The following is a 20,041-nucleotide window of genomic DNA, read 5'->3' on the forward strand; positions in this document are numbered from 1 at the left end:
TGTTATTATCTTTTTTTTTAAAAGATTTTATTTTATTTATTTGACAGAGAGAAATCACAAGTAGACAGAGAGGCAGGCAGAGAGAGAGGGAAACAGGCTCCCTGCTGAGCAGAGAGCCCGATGCGGGACTCGATCCCAGGACCCTGAGATCATGACCTGAGCCGAAGGCAGCGGCTTAACCCACTGAGCCACCCAGGCGCCCCACCTATGTTATTATCTTAAAGGAAAAAATAAATCTTATTAAAAAAAATCATGCCATTCTTTCTGTGCTACTGCTGATATTCTGGGTAGTTTTGGTCTTGTTTTTATCAGTGTACTAGTTTCAAATAAATAAGCTGTGAAAATTCATAAAACTGTAAACATATGATTTGTGCATTGTTTTCTATGCCATGTCATTAACACTTAACGTAAAAAATAAACTGCATTCTGCCATTCGTTTTGCACTTATCAGTCCACTGTTAATAAGTCCATTATTTCTTTTAAAAAAAGATTACTTTAAAGGGGTGCCTGGGTGGCTCAGTGGGTTAAGCCTCTGCCTTAGCCTCAGGTCATGATCTCAGGGTCCTGGGATTGGGCCCTACATTGGGCTCTCTGCTCAGCAGGAGGCCTGCTTCCCCTTCTCTCTGCCTACTTGTGATCTCTCTCTCTGTCAAATAAATAAATAAAAATCTTAAAGAAAAAAAAATTTTTTTAAAGATTTTATTTATTTATTTAACAGAGAGAGATCACAAGCAGGCAGAAAGGCAAGCAGAGAGAGAGGAGGAGAAAAAAAGATTATTTTAAAAAGGCTTCCTCCCCCCCACAACAGTGTGGTACTAGCATAGAGAGAGACTATAGGTCAATGGAATGTAACTGAGAATCCAGAAATAGACCCTCATATTTATAGTCAATTGATATTCAACAGAGAAGTCAAAAAATTTTTAAATGGAAAAAAAGTTTTTTAACAAATCATGCTGGGACAAGTGGATATCCACGGGTAAAAGGATGAAGTTGGACCCCTACTTTGTACTATATAAAAAAATTAGCTTGAAGTGGATAAAAGGCCCTAATGTTCTTGTATTTAGCCAAATTTATACTTAATTAAAAGGTAAATCTTTGTGACACTGGATTTGGCAACGATTCCTTAGACATAAAATCAAAAGCACAAGCAACTAAAGAAAAAAAAAGAACAGATAAACTGGACTTAATTAATTGTGCTTAAAAGGAGATCATCAAAAAAGTGTAAAGATGGGAAGTTTGGGTGGCTCAGTTGGTTCAGCGTCTGCCTTTTACTCAGGTCATGATCCCAAGGTTCTGAAATCAAGTCCCACATTGGGCTCCTTGCTCAGCAGGGAGCCTGCTACTCCCTCTGCTCCCTGTTCCCCCGCTTGGGCATGCTCTCACTCTCTGAAAAATAAATCTTAAAAAAAAAAAGGTGAAAAGACAATCCAAAAACTTTAAAATTTTTGCAAATTATATGTCTAATAAGGGACTTGGATCTAGACTACATAAAGAACTCTTACAACTCAATAAAAAATAATAATCCAATTAAAATGGGTAAAGGATCTGAATATACATTTCTTCAAAGATAAACAAATGGCCAAAAGCACATGAAAAGATCCTCAGTATCTTTAGTCAAAAGGTCATATTGAAAATACCCCTTCAGGGCGCCTGGGTGGCTCAGTGGGTTAAAGCCTCTGCCTTCGGCTCAGGTCATGATCCCAGGATCCTGGGATCGAGTCCCGCATCGGGCTCTCTGCTCAGTGGGGAGCCTGCTTCCTCCTCTCTCTCTGCCTGCCTCTCTGCCTACTTCTGATCTCTGTCTGTCAAATAAATAAATAAATAAATAAATAAATAGAAAATACCCCTTCAAATTCACTGAGATGACTGTAATAAAAAAGATGCTCAATATTATTTGTCATCAGGGAAATATACCCACTAGGATGGCTTCAGTAAAAAAGAGAGATAATAATAAACATTAGTGAGGAAGTGGAAAAACTGGAATCCTCAAGTGGTGATGGTGAAAATATAAAATGGTACAGCCACTTTGTGAAACAATGGCAATTCCTCAAAAAGTTAAACACAGAGTTACAATATAACCGAAGGGGTCCACTTCTAGGTATATACCCCAAAGAAAATGAAAACATCTGTCCACATAAAATTTGCACATGAATGTTTATAGTAGCATTATTCATAATATTCAAAAACAGAAACAACCCAAATGTCTGTAAACTAATGATGGTTTAAAAATGTGCTATATCCGTACAACAGAATGTTATTCAGCCATAAAAAGGAATAAAGTACTGATACGTGCTTCAATGTGGATGAACCTTGGAAACATTATGCTAAGTAAAACAAGTGAGTCTCAATTGGCCAAATATTGAACGATTCCTTTAATACAAAATGTTCAGAACAGGAGAACTTATTGTGATTAGTGATTACCTAGGGCTAGGAGGAATGGAAGAATTGGGGGTAACAGCAAAAAGGCATGTTATAAGTTTGGAGAGGAAGGGTTAGAGAAAAGGTTCTAAAACTTATATTGGTTACACAACTCTGTGAATATACTAAAAACCAATGAATGTGTACTTTATTTTTTTTTTAAAGATTTTATTTATTTATTTGTCAGAGAGAGAGTGAGCACAGGCAGACAGAGAGGCAGGCAGAGGCAGAGGGAGAAGCAGGCTCCCTGCCGAGCAAGGAGCCCGATGTGGGACTCGATCCCAGGACGCTGGCATCATGACCTGAGTGAAGGCAGACACTTAACCCACTGAGCCACCTAGGTGCCCCTGAATGTGTACTTTAAATGGATGAAATATATGGTGTAAAAAGGACTCTTCTGAGGCACTGCTATTTCCAGATGGGATACAATAGTCTGTGGCAGTCCAGTGTTTCTTCCAAGATTAACTATAAATGCCATATACAGGAAAGCTGTTAGGGGTTTAGACTCTGGAAAGAACATTGAAGATTTAAGCTGATGAATGCAGCTACTTTTACACTGGAAGTATTTACCAGTTCTAGGTGTTGGCAAAGGTAGAATCCAGCTTTGAATCAGTAGAAGGCTATAGCTGGGTGACAGAGACCAGGACTCAAACACACACCTGCCAAATTCTAGGGGTATATGGGCAAAAGACTAAAAACTTAACCAGAGAGCATCTCCAAAAACAAAGCAAAAAAAAAAAAGTATAATCCAGTCACCCACTACTGAGTATTTATCCAAAGGGAAAAAAAACACTAACTCAGAAAGATATATGTACCCCTATGTTATGGAAGCAACCCCACTGTTCACATCAATAAATGAATGAATAAAGATGCTGAGCTTCCAAATCTTGGTTTCAGCCTGGGTCATGGTCTCAGGGTCATGGTCTTGGGGTCATGAGCTGGAGCTCCATGTTGCACTACATGCTCAGCAGGGAGTCTGCTTGTGATTCTCTCTCCCCTTCTACTTTTGCCCCCACCCCCTGCTCGCACATGCTCTTTCTCTCCAGAAAATAAATGAATAAATCTTTAAAAAACTGTTAAATAAGACATTCAGACATAAAAAAGAATAAGATCTTGCCATTTATGACAACATGGATGGACTTACACGGTACTGTCCTAAGTGAAACTAGTCAGCGAAAGACAAATAGCGTGTTTTCACTTACATGTGCAATCAAACAAAGTAGAAACGAACCCATAAATATAGAGAACTGTTGGGAGCCTCGTGCCTAGAAGGGGGTTAACCCAATAGAGGAACAGGTCTTGGGAACCTCTTCAACCGAGGACTTTCACGGGTGGCAAGCTAGAGTGCCACCGTGTTTCCCTGGATTGTTATGAGAACATTGTAAGGTTTGGCTTGTTGCCATTGCAGTTGCTGTCTCAAGACTAAGTTAATAAGACTCCTGTGTTTTTTTTGTTGTTGTTGTTTTTGTTTTTTTTATTTATTTATCAGAGAGAGAGAGAGGGAGAGAGCGAGCACAGGCAGACAGAATGGCAGGCAGAGGCAGAGGGAGAAGCAGGCTCCCTGCCGAGCAAGGAGCCCGATGTGGGACTCGACCCCAGGATGCTGGGATCATGACCTGAGCCGAAGGCAGCTGCTTAACCAACTGAGCCACCCAGGCGTCCCAAGACTCCTGTGTTTTGAGAATATTGAGTTATGGCCTAAGTGTCCAAACGATGAAGGTCAAGGCTGTCTGGTATCTCTGCATGGCCCGCTACTCTCAGGCCAAAACAGAAACTAGATGTACAGAAGGCGGTTCTCTTACTGTGTGGTATAAATCAGAACTCTGCAAAATAAACTTTGGCACTTGCTTGATACGTCCGACTGTATCCCTCCTGTTCCCCACATTCCCTTTCTTCATTCTCCTATCCTTCAACCCTGTTCCCTCTTGTCGCGCCGGCCGCGACAGAGAACAAACTGATGGTTGCCAGGGGGTAGGAGTAGAATGGGCGAAGCGTGATGGGAGGTACAGACTTCCAGTTATGGAATGAGTGAGTTGTTGAGGGTGAAAGGTACAGCAGAGGGAACAGTGTCAATGGTATCGTGACAGTGTTGTAAGGCAACAGATGGCAGCTACATTTGCGGTCAGCAGAGCCTAATGTACAGACTCATCGAATCACTGTGTTGCACAGCTGAAACCAATTAATATTGTGTGTCAACAACACTTCAATAAAAAAAATAAGATTTAAAAAAATAAAAGGCAAGATTGAGACTTCTGGTTCTTAAAAAAATAAGAGTTCGTGCACTTCACCCTATTTCTCCTGCTAATTACCTAAAAACCTAGAAAAATACACAAAACACTTATCCACACCCTTGGCTTTCTCTCAAGAGGTTTCTTGACTGTAAAACTAATTTTGGCATCTTTTGGAATCCTAATAGCCTGAAAATTCCCCAAGTCATCAAGTTTGGTTTCTTTTTGCTTAACAGTTGTCCCCTCAATCAGGCTCAACTGTCACATTTCACTATAATCAGGAAGAATAAACTTGCTCCATCTTCAACCCTTTGCTTAGAAATCTTTTCAGAGAAAAACCCAAGTTCATCATTGACAAATCTGTTTTCCACATTAACTACAGGACAAACTTCATCTAGGCTTTCTGCCACTGCACAACAGGGTACCCTTTCAGAGAAGCCTGACTTTCCCTCTCCTTCTGTCTGCTGCTCTGCCTACTTGTGCTCTCTCTCTGTGTCAAATAAATAAATGAAATCTTAAAAATAAATAAATAAATAAAAGTTAAAATGCAAAGAACAAAGAGGTAAATATAATTGAAAGAAGTATGTAAGAGGGACGCCTGGGTGGTTCAGTTGGTTAAGCAGCTGCCTTTGGCTCAGGTCATGATCCCAGGGTCCTGGGATCGAGTCCCACATCAGGCTCCTTGCTCGGCAGGGAGCCTGCTTCTCCCTCTGCCTCTGCCTGCCTCTCTGTCTGTCTGTGCTCACTCACTCTCTCTCCCTCTGTCTCTGACAGATAAATAAATAAAATCTTAAAAAAAAAAAAGTTATGTAAGAATATGCTTAACAAATTTTCAAGTCTTAGAGTGATACAATTAGCACTTTCCATAATTAAATTCACAGTAAAATGCCAAAGAAAAGGAATATGCTTAATATAAAACAAGTCCTCCTTAAAAAAAAAAAAAAATCAGTGAACTAACTTCCATTCCTGGAAAGATGGAAATAGATGCACTTGTTCCTTCTCATCCCACTAAGTACATCTAGAAACCATAGACATCATCCATAAAACAAATATGAGAAGACTCTGTAAGGCTAAAGAAAAGTCGAACTTCCTAGGAACCTCAGAAACCCAAAACTACATAACTCGAGTTCCCAAAGACTGCTTCATACAGTCCTTACAGGTGCTAGAAAAGCCTACAACCCAGTATCACCAACAAGAGCTCAAAGAAAAGTTAATATTCAGCTTATATTAAAAATACCCCAATTATCTAGCTAAAAGACCAGCAAAGACGCAGAAAGGCAGAAAACTTGTTGGCAAAACACACTCAAGGCAAACACAACAAAATAAAAAAACAAACAAAACCTTTGAGCCTGACCCCAAACCCATCAGCGAAGACCCAGTGAGTAGCCTAGACTCGCACTCCGACTAGCTCAAGAATGATGCCCCCTTCATGCTCCAAAGGTGTGATGTGAGAAAAAGCCAGGTGGGGAGTCGGAACTTTAATCCATACATAGTAGTAATAAAATAAATAGATCAGCATCCCTCATAAATATGATACAAAAATCCTTAACAAAGTATCAACAAATACAAAAAAATAGAAAGAAGTATATGCCATAATCAAATGGGGTTTATTCAAAGGTTGCAAAACTGGCTCAAGATGTGAAAATCAATCAATTGTAGGGGAGAACGGGGCGTCTGAGGGCACAGCAGAGCCTCCTGCTGCATGAGAAGACAATAAATTTTATTCTTTGAAAAAAAAGAAAGGAAAGAAAAAGAAAAGAAAATCAATCAATTGCGATCCACCATAGCAACAGACTTAAGAAGTAAAATCCCATTACCATACCAACTGATGCAGAAAAACCATCTGACAAAATACCTGTTCATCATAAAACCTCAAAACTTTGCTTCAGCAGGTAGTCCCTGGACAAGCAGCAATGACATCCTGTGGGAATCCCAACACTATTAAATCAGAATCTGTAGTGATGCTCCAGTGTGAGAAGCATTGCTTTATAACAACAGAAAACCTATCAGCGCACCTCCACTAACAGTGTTGTTGAAGACGCTGTTCTATCTCCAACCATCTGGAGAGCCATTAAAATTTTTCTCAAACATCAGGAACTACGGTATCTTTAGTACAGGTGAAATAAATTACCTATCAACAATATAAATCAGTATCTCATTTCCACTATTGCTAGGTCTTTCAGGAAGATCAGAGATAATCTCACAGTTCAAAGTTCATAGCTATATAAAATCACACAAGTCTTACATATCTATACTGCAAGCTTGACCTAGAGTTAATAAGTCACCTCTTTTCCCCACCCAATCTTAGTTTTTATTTATTTGTACTTGTCCATTTACTGTATGGATTATTAAATCCTTCCTAAAATCCACTAGAAAATAAAGCAACAAATATATGAACAAAAAGAACTCACCAAGGACTTGGTCATTTCTGGCTTTTCTGGGAAAGAGGTAGAGATCTGAAAAATGAGATGAACAGAGGGACAGATGAGAGAAGAAACTGTGCCAGGGTCCCACACATGGACACATACATCATTTAGCATCCATGCAGCTGACCCAAAAACTTATTTCTAGAACTGTATCATAAAAAATCATCCTGTACTGCACAAAAATTTAAATGCAGTTTTACCACAGCATGACTAATAACAAAATAAAAAGGCTAGAACATCTTGATAACCAATAATTACAGACTACTTAATTTATAGGCCATCCTGAGAACATAAAGTTACGTGAAATTAAATTACAGTAGAAAATATGTTAAACTGACAAGTAAAAATCAAAACATGTACTAAACAGTATGATTCCATTTTCACTGAACAACGTGGGTATACATACATATGCACACATACATGCATATACACATCTACAAATGCTCTCATGCACAAAAAGAAAATTATCTGGAATGAAATATACTACCATGTTAACAGATATATTATTTGGGTGATGGTAAAATTACAGGTAATTTTTATATTCTTCTTATTTGCTAGTAAAAAACAGTAATTTTTATATTCTTCTTATTTGCTAGTAAAAAAATTACAGGTAATTTTAATATTCTTCTTATTTGCTAGCCCATCCCAACTGTGAGAACATTGACAGGAAAGACCAGAGACACCCTGAAGCTTTTTCACATTTTTCCTTAACTTACAGTTCTTTAAAGGGAAACTTCAATGGAAAACTTGTCTTGGTTACAATGTAGTAAGTGGATTTGGTTCTAGTTAATAACATACCTTAAAAGCTGATCTGAGGGGCCCCTGGGTGGCTCAGTGGGTTAAAGCCTCTATCTTCAGCTCAGGTCATGATCCCAGGGTCGTAGGATAGAGCCCTACATCGGGCTCTCTGCTCAGCCTTGCTGCCTCCCCTCTCTCTGCCTGGCCTCTCCACCTACGTGTGATCTCTGTCTGTGAAATAAATAAATTTTAAAAATCTTTAAAAAAAATAAAACAACTGATCTGAGTCACTTATTTTCCAGTATTTTTATTTTTTCATTTTTAAAATCTACCTTTCTTTCTTTCCCCCGCCCCCTTCTCTTTCTTCCCCCCCTTTTTTTTTTCTTTTGCATTGGCTCCACACCCAGCATGGGACCCAACGCAGGGCTTGAATTCACGACTCTGAGATCAAGACCTGAGCTGAGATCAAGTGCTGGATGTTAACTGACTGAGTCACCCAGGCACCCCTAAAATATTTTAAAGTAATTTCTATGCCCAACGTGGGCCTCAAACTCAGGACCCCAAGATCAAGAGTCTCATGCTCTACTGACTGAGCCAGTTAGGCGCCACATTCCAAAACTTTTAATCACAGTTTTCTAACAGAAAGAAGAGTTGAATGATTAGTACTAGAAACACATATATACCCTCCACCTAGTTTCAACAGTTAGTATTTTGCCATATTTGCTTAATCTTTCTATACACACATAGTCACAAGTAGTCACACATTTTTTGCTGAATCATTTGGAAGTTGCAGATGTCATGATACTTCATGCCTAAATACTTCACATAAATCTCCTAGAAGATTATTATGCCTGAGAAAATTACTGGTACTTCTGTATCATTTTAATATTCAGCTTATATTCAAAATACCCAATTATCTCAGAAATACCTTTTCTCACTGCTGTGTTTGGAAGCAGGTTTTTTGTTTTTTTTTTTAAGATTTTATTTATTTGACAGAGAGATCACAAGTAGGCAGAGAGGCAGGCAGAGAGAGAGGGGGAAGAAGGCTCCCCGCTGAGCAGTGAGCCCGATGTGGGGCTCGATCCCAGGACCCTGAGATCATGACCTAAGCTGAAGGCAGAGGTTTTAACCCACTAAGCCACCCAGGAGCCCTTATTTTCGGGTTTATATATTGAAAAATTTATGGGTAAAATGATGCAGTGTTTGAGATTTGCTTCAAAATAATCCAGCAAAGGAGAAAAGATATGGGAAAAGTAAGGTGTAGATGACAAAGGACTGGGCGTGACTTGGTAACTGTAAAATTATCACACTGATATCCACTGACCAATGGGCATTTGGGGGTTCATTATATTATTTGCTTAGTTTTCCTCCTTCTAAAATTTTTATTGTAAAAAGTTAACAAAGTCATATTTTAGATAATCAGAAAAACTGGACTACAGAGTGTCAGATGTAGGAGCTACTTACTCTTGCGGAGCTTCTGTTAGATTGGTAATGGCTTAGTGGCTTTGAGAAAAAAAGTCCACATCAGGACCTGTATGCTGAGGTATCTGTGGGTGAAATGACATGGTATCCGAGATTTATCTTAAAATATTGTGGTCAAGGGGGTCCTGGGTGGCTGAGTTGGTTAAGTGTCTGCCTTCAGCTCAGGTCATGATCTCAGGGTCCTGGGATAGAGCCCAGCAGAGAGACACCTGCTCAGCAGGAATTCTGCTTCTCTCTCTCCCTCTGCCCCTCCCCACTGCTCATTTTCTCTCTCTCTCCCAAATAAATAAATAAATAAATAAATAAACTCTTTAAAAAAATATTCTGGTCAAAACAAAGTAAGTGGGAAGAAACAGGTGAAACACAGTGGCACATAGTTGATAATTACTGAAACTGGGTGATACAGGCATTTCGGGTTCATTATATTATTTTCTCTACTGTACATTTAAAATTTTCTATAATAAAACTTAAAAAAAAATTTCAGGGTGCCTGCATGGCTCAGTTGGTTAAGCATCCCGCTCTTGATTTTGGCTGAGGTCATGAGATCAAGCCCAATGTCAGACTCCATGCCGAGCATGGTGCCTGGGTAAGTTCTCTCCCTCTCCCCACCTCTCCCGCTGCCCCAGATACCCACATGCATGCGTTCTTTCTCAAAAAATAAGTAAGTAAATGAATAAAGATTTCTAAAAAATATCTCCCACTACAGCAAACAGATTTGGAATATATGACATCACCCACACGTAGTTCACACTGCAAAAGGATGTTTTGTTTTAGCTAGCCCAGTTCTAAAAACAATCCTGCTGCTGACACTCCCCTTCCACTTCACAGGAGCTGTCCCACTGCCACAGAAGCAGGATGTGAGCTGGATCCTGTGGGCATATTCTCCTTGGCTGCCATGTTCACACTGGGCCTCACCACTCCGCATCTTAGAACTCCAATCTTCCTAGGAGCCCAAGGATGGGTGAACATCTGCAGACTACCAGCAGTATTAGGCCAAGGTGGGCTGGAGTCTGAAAAAGAGTTTCTGAAGGCTCACGAAGTACTCTGACATCACAGCTCTGTGGAGACTCTCTGCAGAGAGAGTGCCACGTGGTGACAGCCACTCAGCTGTCCTCCCAAGAGCCTCCTACAGTGTGGAACAGGTACCTCAGGGAGACAATAAGAAATACGGAGCCAAATCAATGCATTTTGAATCCCAGCTCTTCTATCATCTAGCTGTGACAATTTGGAGAACTCACTTCAGCCTTAGTTTCCCCATCTTCATACTTTTTAGATGAATTTATAATACTCAAAAAGCACTCGGCCAATGTATGGCATATAAATGCTCCTTAAATATTACTGCAGTATCAACAACCCATGGAGAATGCAATTACTGTACCTGGGTCATCTGACTTCACAGCTCACTTATGTCATCATCACCTAGTTCCTCACTCCCAGTGTCCGCCGCTACACACTGACCTATCCCTGGAGCCATTACCCACACCTCAGAATCACTGGTTCCCACATCCTGCTGCCCACAGACCCCAAATCACTCATTCTACAGGCCCTGATCACACCCTTCAACAGCTCGACCCCAATGGTCCTGGCTCTCCACCAATCAATCTCATGCCCTGTAAAGGAAAAACTCCTTCTATGTGTTTTTCCTCTATTCTCAATACTTCTGATCACCAAATGTGTGTGCATGTGTTTGAAGCAGGGCGGGAAAGGGATTCACACTAAGCAATTCTGCAACACTAGCCGAGTGTCCTACAATTTAACTCAATTCTGACATCATCAACTTGGAGTCAGCATCAGATCACACAGGTTGAGGGCTCAGTCCCACGAGACTGCCCCCACCCCAGCGTCAGATGCTAATCACAAGTCCAGGTTGTTACTTGTACCTTATCAATCGACTGTGAATCAGAAGCTCCCAGGAACCCCAGCTTGGGTTCCATTAATTTGCTAGAGCAGCTCACAAACCTCAAGATAACATTTGACTTACTGGACTAAAAATTTATTATAGAAGAATATACCTCAGGAACAACCAGATGGAAGAATGCATAGGGCAAGGTACATGGGAAGGGGTACTGCACTTTCCCAGCACCTTCATGTGTTCAATCCAAAACACCTCCAAACTCCATCTTTTTGTAATTTTATGGAAGCTTCATTACATACAGATGATTAATGAAATAACTGGCCATTAATGATTGACTCAACTTCAAGTCAGGGGGTGAGTTTCAAGTTCCAGCCCTCTAGGTGGCTCAGGCAGTTAAGCCTCTGACTCTTTAGTTTGGGCTCTGGTTATGATCTCAGGGCTGTGGGATGGAGCCCCATGCTCAACTCTCTCTCCCTCTTCCTCTGCCCACTCCCTGCTCACACTTCCTCTAAAATAAACAAAATAAAAAAATCTTTAGAAAAGAATATTAAAAAATATATACACTTAGTACATACATTTATTAATATATACATGTATTAATACACTTAATATATAAAAATGTATTTAAGGAAAATTTTATACCCCTATAGATATCCAGTATAAAACTGAGAAAATAAGGGAAAGAACGACAATTTACCTTAAAAAAAAAAAAAAAAAGAAGAATCTTTTAAAAAGAAAGAGAGATAAAATTAACATAAAAAGAACAGAGATGGGGCACCTGGGTGGCTCAGTGGGTTAAAGCCTCTGCCTTCTGCTCAGGTCCTGATCCCAGGCTCCTGGGATCCAGCCCTGCATTGGGCTCCCTGCTCAGAGGGGAGACTGCTTCCTCCCCTTCTCTCTCTGCCTACTTGTGATCTGTCAAATAAATAAATAAAATCTTAATAAAAAAAAAAAAGAAAGAAAGAAAGAAAAAAGAAAAAAAGAACAGAGATGGGGCACTTCAGTGGCTCAGTCAGTTGAACGTGGAACTACTGATTTTTGCCAGGGTCGTAATCTCAGGTTCCTGGGATGGAGCGTCCCTATCCCAGCGTGTCTATGGGTCAGCTTGACAGCCTTTCCCTTTCCCTCTGCCCCTCCCACCTGTCACGTGGGCACCTTCTCTCTCTCTCTCTCTCTCTCTCTCTCTCTAACAAGTGACTGGGGGCGCCTGGGTGGCTCAGTCGATAAGCGTCTGCCTTCGGCTCAGGGCATGATCCCAGGGTCCTGGGATCCAGCCCCACATCCAGCTCCCTGCCCGCTTCTCCCTCTCTCACTCCCCCTGCTTGTGTTCCCTCTCTCGCTGTGTCGCTCTCTGTCAAATAAATAAATAAAATAAATAAAATAAAAATAAATAAGACAAGCGAGTGAGTTTTTTTTAAAAAAGAAAACAAAAGTATAGATTATAAACAAAACCAGTACCTTAAAATGGTCCATAAAATAAAATTTGAGACGTTTGACAATAAAAAAGAGAAAGAAAATATGTATTACAAATAGCAAAGTAGCTACCAATCTGGATAAGTAAACGATCAAAATAAGGTATATGAAAACGTATAGGCAGCCTCATCGCATATTTTTTAAATCTCTAGCAATATGTAACATGAATACTCATAAAGAGGAACAAAGCAAAAGCCTAAAAAAAAGAGGATATCAATTAATATCTAACATCGCTCACCCCTCAGATCCCTCATTATCCAGGCTCTGCAGTTATCCACCCATACTGACCCCACAGACCCGGTCCCGCCACTGCGGATCCGCCCTCAGAGACCCACAGACCCCGTCCCTCCCCCGCGGAGCCACCGTCTGAGACCCCACAGACCGCGACCCTCCCTCTCCGATCCACCGTCAGAGACCCCACAGACCGCGACCCTCCCTCTCCGATCCACCGTCAGAGATCCCACAGACCCCGACCCTCCGCGGACGATCCACCGTCAGAGACCCCATCGACTCCCATTATTCCATCCAGTGACCGCCCCCATCACTGACCCGGTGCTAATCACAAACATCAGAGACTTTTCACGGCTCAGCTCCCCATGTTCCTATCGCTGCACTCACCTGCCCCTCACCCACAGTGTCTCAAGACAGTGGCCATATACCTCAGGTGGTGACTAAATCCGGTCTTCTTTTCTCACTCCCTCCCAGTGCCTGCGGGACTCCCTACGCCGCCGCCTAGGTGTGCGCACGCTCATTAGCGGCCACTCGCTGGGAGGTCTCCCGGGCTCAACATGGCTGTCGGTTAAAACCGGCCCCCTTCAAATGGCCGACTGGGCGCCAACATGGCGGCGCCCATTAGCCACTCAGCTCTGCGGGCCGCCATGTTGGAGTGACGTAAAGACGGTGTAGCTCAGAGTTGTGGGTGGAAAGAAGGCAAACAGAGGTACTACTCTGGGAGTAAGCCTGGGAACAACCGCAGTCTTTTACCCCAAGCTCCCCAAGGCCTTTCCGCGTTCTCTTGTGTACTCAACACCACCACTGAAGCCAGTCAACAATTATAGAGCACTTTGCCCCCAAACAGCAAGATACACATTCTATTCTAGCACCCATGGAGCATTTACCAAGATAGAATATAACCTGGGTCATAGAACATATCTTATCAGATTTAAGAACTGAAATTATACAGGCTATGTTCTCTGAACACAGAAGAATCAAAGTGGAAATCAGGAACAGAAAGACACTTGTAAATTAACACAGTTCTACGTAATCCATGAGCCAAAGAGGAAGTCTCAAGGAGATTTTTAAAAAAGATTTTATTTATTTGACACAGACAGAGAGAGAGAGAGATCACAAGTAAGCAGAGAAGCAGGCAGAGATGGGTGGGGAAGCAGGCTCCCTGCTGAGCAGAGAGCCTGATGTGGGGCTTCATCCTATGACCCTGGGATCATGACCTGAGCTGAAGGCAGCCCCTTAACCCACTGAGCAACCCAGGTGCCCTCAAAGAGATTTTTAAAATACATTAAGATGAATGAAAATGAAAACACAACATATCAAGATTAGTAGGTTGTAGCTAAGACAGTAGTTAGAGGAAATTCTGTACCGGAGAAAATAATAAAGGTTTACATTACAAAAGAAGAAAATTCTCAATTACCTACACTCCCAACTCAATAAACTAAAAAAGGAAAAGCAATAAACCTATACTAAGAAGGAAGGAAATAATAAAGAACAGAAACAATGAAACTGAAAACAAAGAAAACAAAACAATAAGCTGAAATGAGTATCTGGAAGAGATATCTGGTCCCCTGTGTTCACTGTAACATTATTCACAACAGCCAAAATGTAAACAACCTAAGGGTTCCTCAATGAATGAATGGAATAAAAAAAATGAGGTGCATACATACAATGGGAATATTTAGCCACAAAAAGAAGGAAATTCTGCCAACAACATGGTTGGACCTTGAGGGTATTATACTAAGCGAAAAAAGACAGAAAAAGACAAGTATTTTATTTTCTCACTTATATTTGGAATCTAAAAAATGAAAAAAAAAGTACTGAATTCACAGATACAGAGAATAGATTGGTAGTTGCCAAAGGTAGGGGATAGGAGAATGCTGACTGAAGGTCTTCAAAAGGTGCAAACTTCCACTTCTAAAACCAGTAAGTCCTGAGGATATAATGCACAGCATGATGACTATAATTAATAATACAGTACTGCATATTTGAAAGTTGCTAAGAGAGCAGAACTTAGGAGACCTCACTGAAACTTGGTGATAAACCTACATTGACATGTCATACCCCCCGCCAAAGTCCATAGTTTACACTACAGTTCACTCTTTGTGTTATACAGTCTAGGAGTTTAGACAAATATATAATGAGAAGTACCCGTCATTATGGTACCCTCTGTGAAAATCCTCTGTTCTCTATTCAATCTTTCCTTTCCCATACCTCAACCCTTGGAACCATTTCTCTTTCTCTTGCCTTCATAATTTTGCTTTTTCCAGAATGTCATTTTTTTTAAAGATTTTATTTATTTATTTGACAGACAGAGATCACAGTAGACAGAGAGGCAGGCAGAGAGAGAGGGAAGCAGGCTCCCTGCTGAGCAGAGAGCCCGATGCGGGACTCGATTCCAGGACCCCGAGATCATGACCTGAACCGAAGGCAGCGGCTTAACCCACTGAGCCACCCAGGCGCCCCTCCAGAATGTCATTTAGTTGGAATCCTATAGCATGTAGATTTTGGCTTCTTTCACTTAGTAAAATGCACTTAAGTTTCTTCCAAATTTCTCATGTCTTGAAGGCTCATTTCTTTTTAGCACTGAAGAATACTCCAGTGCCTAGATGTACCACAGTTTATTTATCTGTTCACCACCAAAGGACATCTTGATTGCTAACAAGTTTTGACAATTACGAATAAAGCTGTCATAAATAACCATGTGCAGATTTTTGTGTGGGTCTAAGTTTTCACCACCTTTGGGTAAGTACTAAAGAGTGCAAATGCTGAATCATATATTGAGTATATTTAGTTTTGTGAGAAACTGGAAAACTATATTCCAAAGTGGCTACACCATTTTGCATTCCTATCAGCAGTGAGAGTTCCTTTGCTCCACATCCTTATCAGCATTTGGTTTTTGTCAGAGTTCTGGATTTTAGTCATTCTAATACATGTGTAGTAGTATCTCATTCTGTTTTAATTTGCATTTTGATGTTGACATATGATGTGAAGCATCTTTTCATGAGTTTATTTGCCATCTGCCTATCTTCTTTGGTGAGTTGTCTGTTAAGGTCTTTAGCCCATTCTTTTTTTTTTTTTAAAGATTTTATTTATTTATTTGAGAGAGAGACAGTGAGAGAGAGCATGAGCAAGGAGAAGGTCAGAGAGCGAAGCAGACTCCCCATGGAGCTGGGAGCCTGATGTGGGACTCGATCCTGGGACTCCAGGATCACGACCTGAGCCGAAGGCAGTCATCCAACCAACTAAGCCACCCAGGCGTCCCTAGCCCATTCTTTAAAATCAGGTTGTTTTCTTATTGGGTTTCAAGAGTTATCTTTTTTTAAAAGATTTTATTTATTTATTTGACAGACAGAGATCACAAGTAGGCAGAGAGGCAGGCGGGGCAGGGGGGCGGGGAAAAGCAGACTCCCTCCTGAGCATAGAGCCCAACATGGGGCTTGACCCCAGGACCCTGAGATCACGACCTGAGCTGAAGGCAGAGGCTTTAACCCACTGAGCCCCCCAGGAACCCCAAGAGTTGTCTTTTGTATAATAATCCTTTATCAGATGTGTCTTGCATATACTTTCTCCCAGTGTGTGGCTTGTCTTTTCATTCTCTTAACACTGTCTTTTGCAAAGCATAAGGTTTTTTTTGTTTTTGTTTTTTTAAAGATTTTATTTATTTATTTGACAGAGATCACAAGTAGGCAGAGAGGCAGGCAGAGAGAGAGGAGGAAGCAGGCTCCCTGCTGAGCAGAGAGCCCGATGTGGGACTCGATCCCAGAATCCTGAGATCATGACCTGAGCCGAAGGCAGCGGCTTAACCCACTGAGCCACCCAGGCGCCCCACAAAGCATAAGTTTTAATTTTAATAAAATCCAGCTTAACAATTATTTCTTTAATGGATAAGCTTTTGGTATTGTTAAAGTCATTGTCATACCCAAGATCATCCAGGCTTTATCCTATGTTATCTTTTGAGAGTTTTATGGTTTGAATTTTATATTTAGTTTTTTATTTTGGCTTACTTTTGTGAAAGGAGTAAGGTCTTTGTCTAAGTTCTTTTTTTTTTTTTTTCCTGGTGTGTGGATGGCTAGTTGTTCCAGCACCATTTGTTGAAAAGTCTGTCTTTGACCCATTGCTCCTTTGTGGAAAATCAGCTGACTATATTGATATGGATCTATTTGTGGAGTTGCAGAGATCTACTCATCTTGCAGCTGCCCAAGACATGTTTTTGTTTTTGTCCACAGTCCCCTTAATAAATCACTTCTTTGTCAAGCTGGACTTGCCAGCTTTCCCCCGCCCCAGTCTTAAGGCTTATTGTAAGTGGAGTGTTGAAGTCTTCAACTATTATTGTAGGACTGTATTTCTCCCTTCAATTCTGCCAACATTTGCTTCACAGTTAGGCTTCAACGTTATTACAAATTGGTCTGACAGTCACAGCTAAGCCATTTTGTTCTCCTATAAGACATAACAATCTCACAAAATACTAACATCAGACAAGATTATTCTGAGACCTAAATCTTAAAAAAAAAAAAAAAAAAAAAAAGGGAGGGGGTACCTGGGTGGCTCAGTAAGTTAAGCGTCTGCCTTCAGCTCAGGTCATGATCCCAGGTCCTTGGATCAAGCCCTGCATCCGGCTCTCTGCTCAGGGAGAAGCCCGTTTCTCCCTCTCCTACCTGCCCCTGCTCTCTTTCACAGTCTTTGTCTTCTCTCTCTCTCTCTAATTAAGTAAATAAATAATCTTAAGAAAATTTTTTTTTAAGAATTGGGTGCCTGGGTGGCTCAACTGATGGAGCATCAGACTCGGTTTTGGCTCACTCGGGTCATGATCTCACATGAGATCATGTGAGACTGACATGAGTTATGAGACTGAGACCCATGTTGGGCTCTGCACTTATTGGGGAGTCGGCTTGAGATTCACTCTCCCTCTTCTCCTGCCCCTCCCTCCATTTACACTCTCTCTAATAAATAGATCTTTTAAAAAAAGAGTGATTGCAACAAAGACAAGTATTCTTCATAATGCTAAGCAGAGACAAAAACAGAATGCAGTGCCATCCACAAAACATTGCCTTACTTTGACAGCATCCAACCTAGAGCAAACTCCTCACAACTTGAGATTCTACCCCAAATCATCCAAAGCCCAAATCCTATAATAGCCTCTTTCTAACTCCTCTATTTAGACGCTTCATGGTTCCCCATGATGTTGTTCTTCCTTACTGCAACTTAATTGTTTAGCCACAGGTGTGTTCCTGGTGGTCTTTAACTGAAGTTTTTGGAGAGTCCCTGGTGAAGAGGTCCCTAGGCACTGGATCAAGTCCCACCTCAGTCTTATACACGATAAGGAGGTCATACCTTTGTATGCATGAACTTGAAATACAGATCAAATATGAGATGATTAAGAGAATAAAGCCTATGAATTTTATACCTAGTAACCTCAGACTGAATAAACACTTGCCATTCGCACAGGCTCAATGGCCATCAAAGAAGTGGCTGCTCTAAGATTTGGGGGAGTCAAGGAGAAGGACTTAGGACAAAAGGGGCCAAACAGTGGAGTTCCTAGGAGGTCAGAAGCCATCACCTGCTCTTTGGAAGTTCAGAGGTCGGACAAAGCCTGACTTCCCACCAGAGGCCAAGCTCTTTCTTTGCCTTAAGACCCTACTTACCCAGTTTAGATATTTTTTTATTTTTTATAAACATATAATATATTTTTATCCCCAGGGGTACAGGTCTGTGAATTGCCAGGTTTACACACTTCACAGCACTCACCATAGCATATACCCTTCCCAATGTCCATAACCCCACCCCTCTTCTCCCAACCCCCCTCCCCTCTCCAGTTTATCTTTTTACCTCAATTTTCTGGAAGCTGTATTTTTCTTTTTTTAAAGATGTTATTTATTTATTTGACAGACAAAGATCACAAGTAGACAGAGAAGCAGGCAGAGAGAGAGGAAGGGAAGCAGGCACTCTGCTGAGCAGAGAGCCCGATGTGGGGCTGGATCCCAGGACCCTGGGATCATGACCTGAGCCTAAGGCAGTGGCTTTAACCCACTGAGCCACCCAGGCGCCCCTGGAAGCTGTATTTTTCAAATAAAGCTATATTTCTGGTACATACATATCTCAGCTACTGTTTTCATTTCCTTATTGTTTAAAAAATTTTTTTAAAAGATTTTATTTATTTATTTGACCGAGATCACAAGTAGGCAGAGAGAGAGAGGGAAGCAGGCTCCCCGCTGAGCAGAGAGCCAGAGGCAGCCCAATCCCAGGACCCTGAAACCATGACCCAGCTGGAAAGCAGAGGCTCAACCCACTGAGCCACCCAGGCGCCCCTAAAAAAAGACTTTTTATAAAAATCATTCTGACAGTAATTAAAACAGTAAGGCATGCTTCATTCAGGACTATAATGGTAGGTGTGGAGACTATCGCAAGGAGGTTTTGCTGGAGGGGAGAGATATTGGAGTCAACTCTGAATACAAGGGTAAGAGGGGTTGTTGACTGACAAGGAGCAGAGTGAGGGCCAGCGGATGAAAAATTACTGAGTGAACAAGGCTAGGGGGAATTCTCCGGCAGGCTCACCAGGATTCTTGCTGAAGGCAGGCCAGGAGGATAAGAAATGGGGGGTGAGGATGAGTAATTTGGTCGGACAGCAAAGGTCATCAGGCACCAAGGATTTTTCCTTAACTGACTCGGGATTCTCGCTAAAACTGGACTAAGCAGTCCAAGACAGAGCCCAGCGCCGGGCCCTGAAGATGAAGGCTCAGAAGAGCCTGTCTCTGGTTTGGTGGAGTCTTTGTGACCCTCTCCACGGTCCTGGAATGCCATGGAGATGAACACAGCACTGGGGACCTGACCAGATGGGTTAAATGCTGCGCTTGTGAGCCGCTGCGACAACGGGCTGCACGCGGGTGGGGAACGACTCACGCACAGAAGGCGCCGAACACGAGCCCTGCGACCCGGGCTTCCCACTGGGCTTGCCACGAGTCCCTGCCCCGCAGCCGCCTCGACTCTTCCAGGCCAGGATTCTCCCCTCCTCTGCACCATCTCCACACCAGTCTGCCTCCTGCCCGCCAGCAGACGGAGTCCCCCGCGAGGACCCTTGATGCCCGCGAAGCGCGCGCGGCAGCCTGCGAGGGTGGACCCGGGGTCCCGGCTGGCGGGCATGCGCGGCGCCGCCTCGCGGCCTCCGTAGTTCAGGCGGCGGGGGCGGTTCCGCG

At 42.0% G+C, this 20,041-nt stretch overlaps 1 protein-coding gene across 5 annotated transcripts in view; it reads right to left on the bottom strand.

The window, feature by feature from the left end:
* ZNF484 (zinc finger protein 484) overlaps positions 1–19,945 on the bottom strand; it is a 28,662-nt gene extending 8,717 nt beyond the window's left edge. Inside the window, exons 1-2 of one of the 5 annotated variants that reach the window (XM_044266024.1) lie at positions 19,753–19,945; positions 7,058–7,102 (exon numbers count right to left, since the gene is read on the bottom strand). In XM_044266024.1, the coding sequence (XP_044121959.1) occupies positions 7,058–7,072 (15 nt within the window). In that variant the 5' untranslated portion in view covers positions 7,073–7,102; positions 19,753–19,945. Of the gene's footprint in view, positions 1–7,057; positions 7,103–7,870; positions 7,900–9,274; positions 9,328–13,238; positions 13,395–19,752 lie in introns of those variants that run through there. The other 4 variants (XM_044266023.1, XM_044266021.1, XM_044266025.1 and 1 more) reach the window with 4 other exon arrangements.
* Between the last annotated feature and the right edge of the window lie 96 nt (positions 19,946–20,041).

Source organism: Neovison vison, chromosome 9 (assembly GCF_020171115.1).
Source record: "Neovison vison isolate M4711 chromosome 9, ASM_NN_V1, whole genome shotgun sequence".
Taxonomy (NCBI): domain Eukaryota; kingdom Metazoa; phylum Chordata; class Mammalia; order Carnivora; family Mustelidae; genus Neogale; species Neogale vison.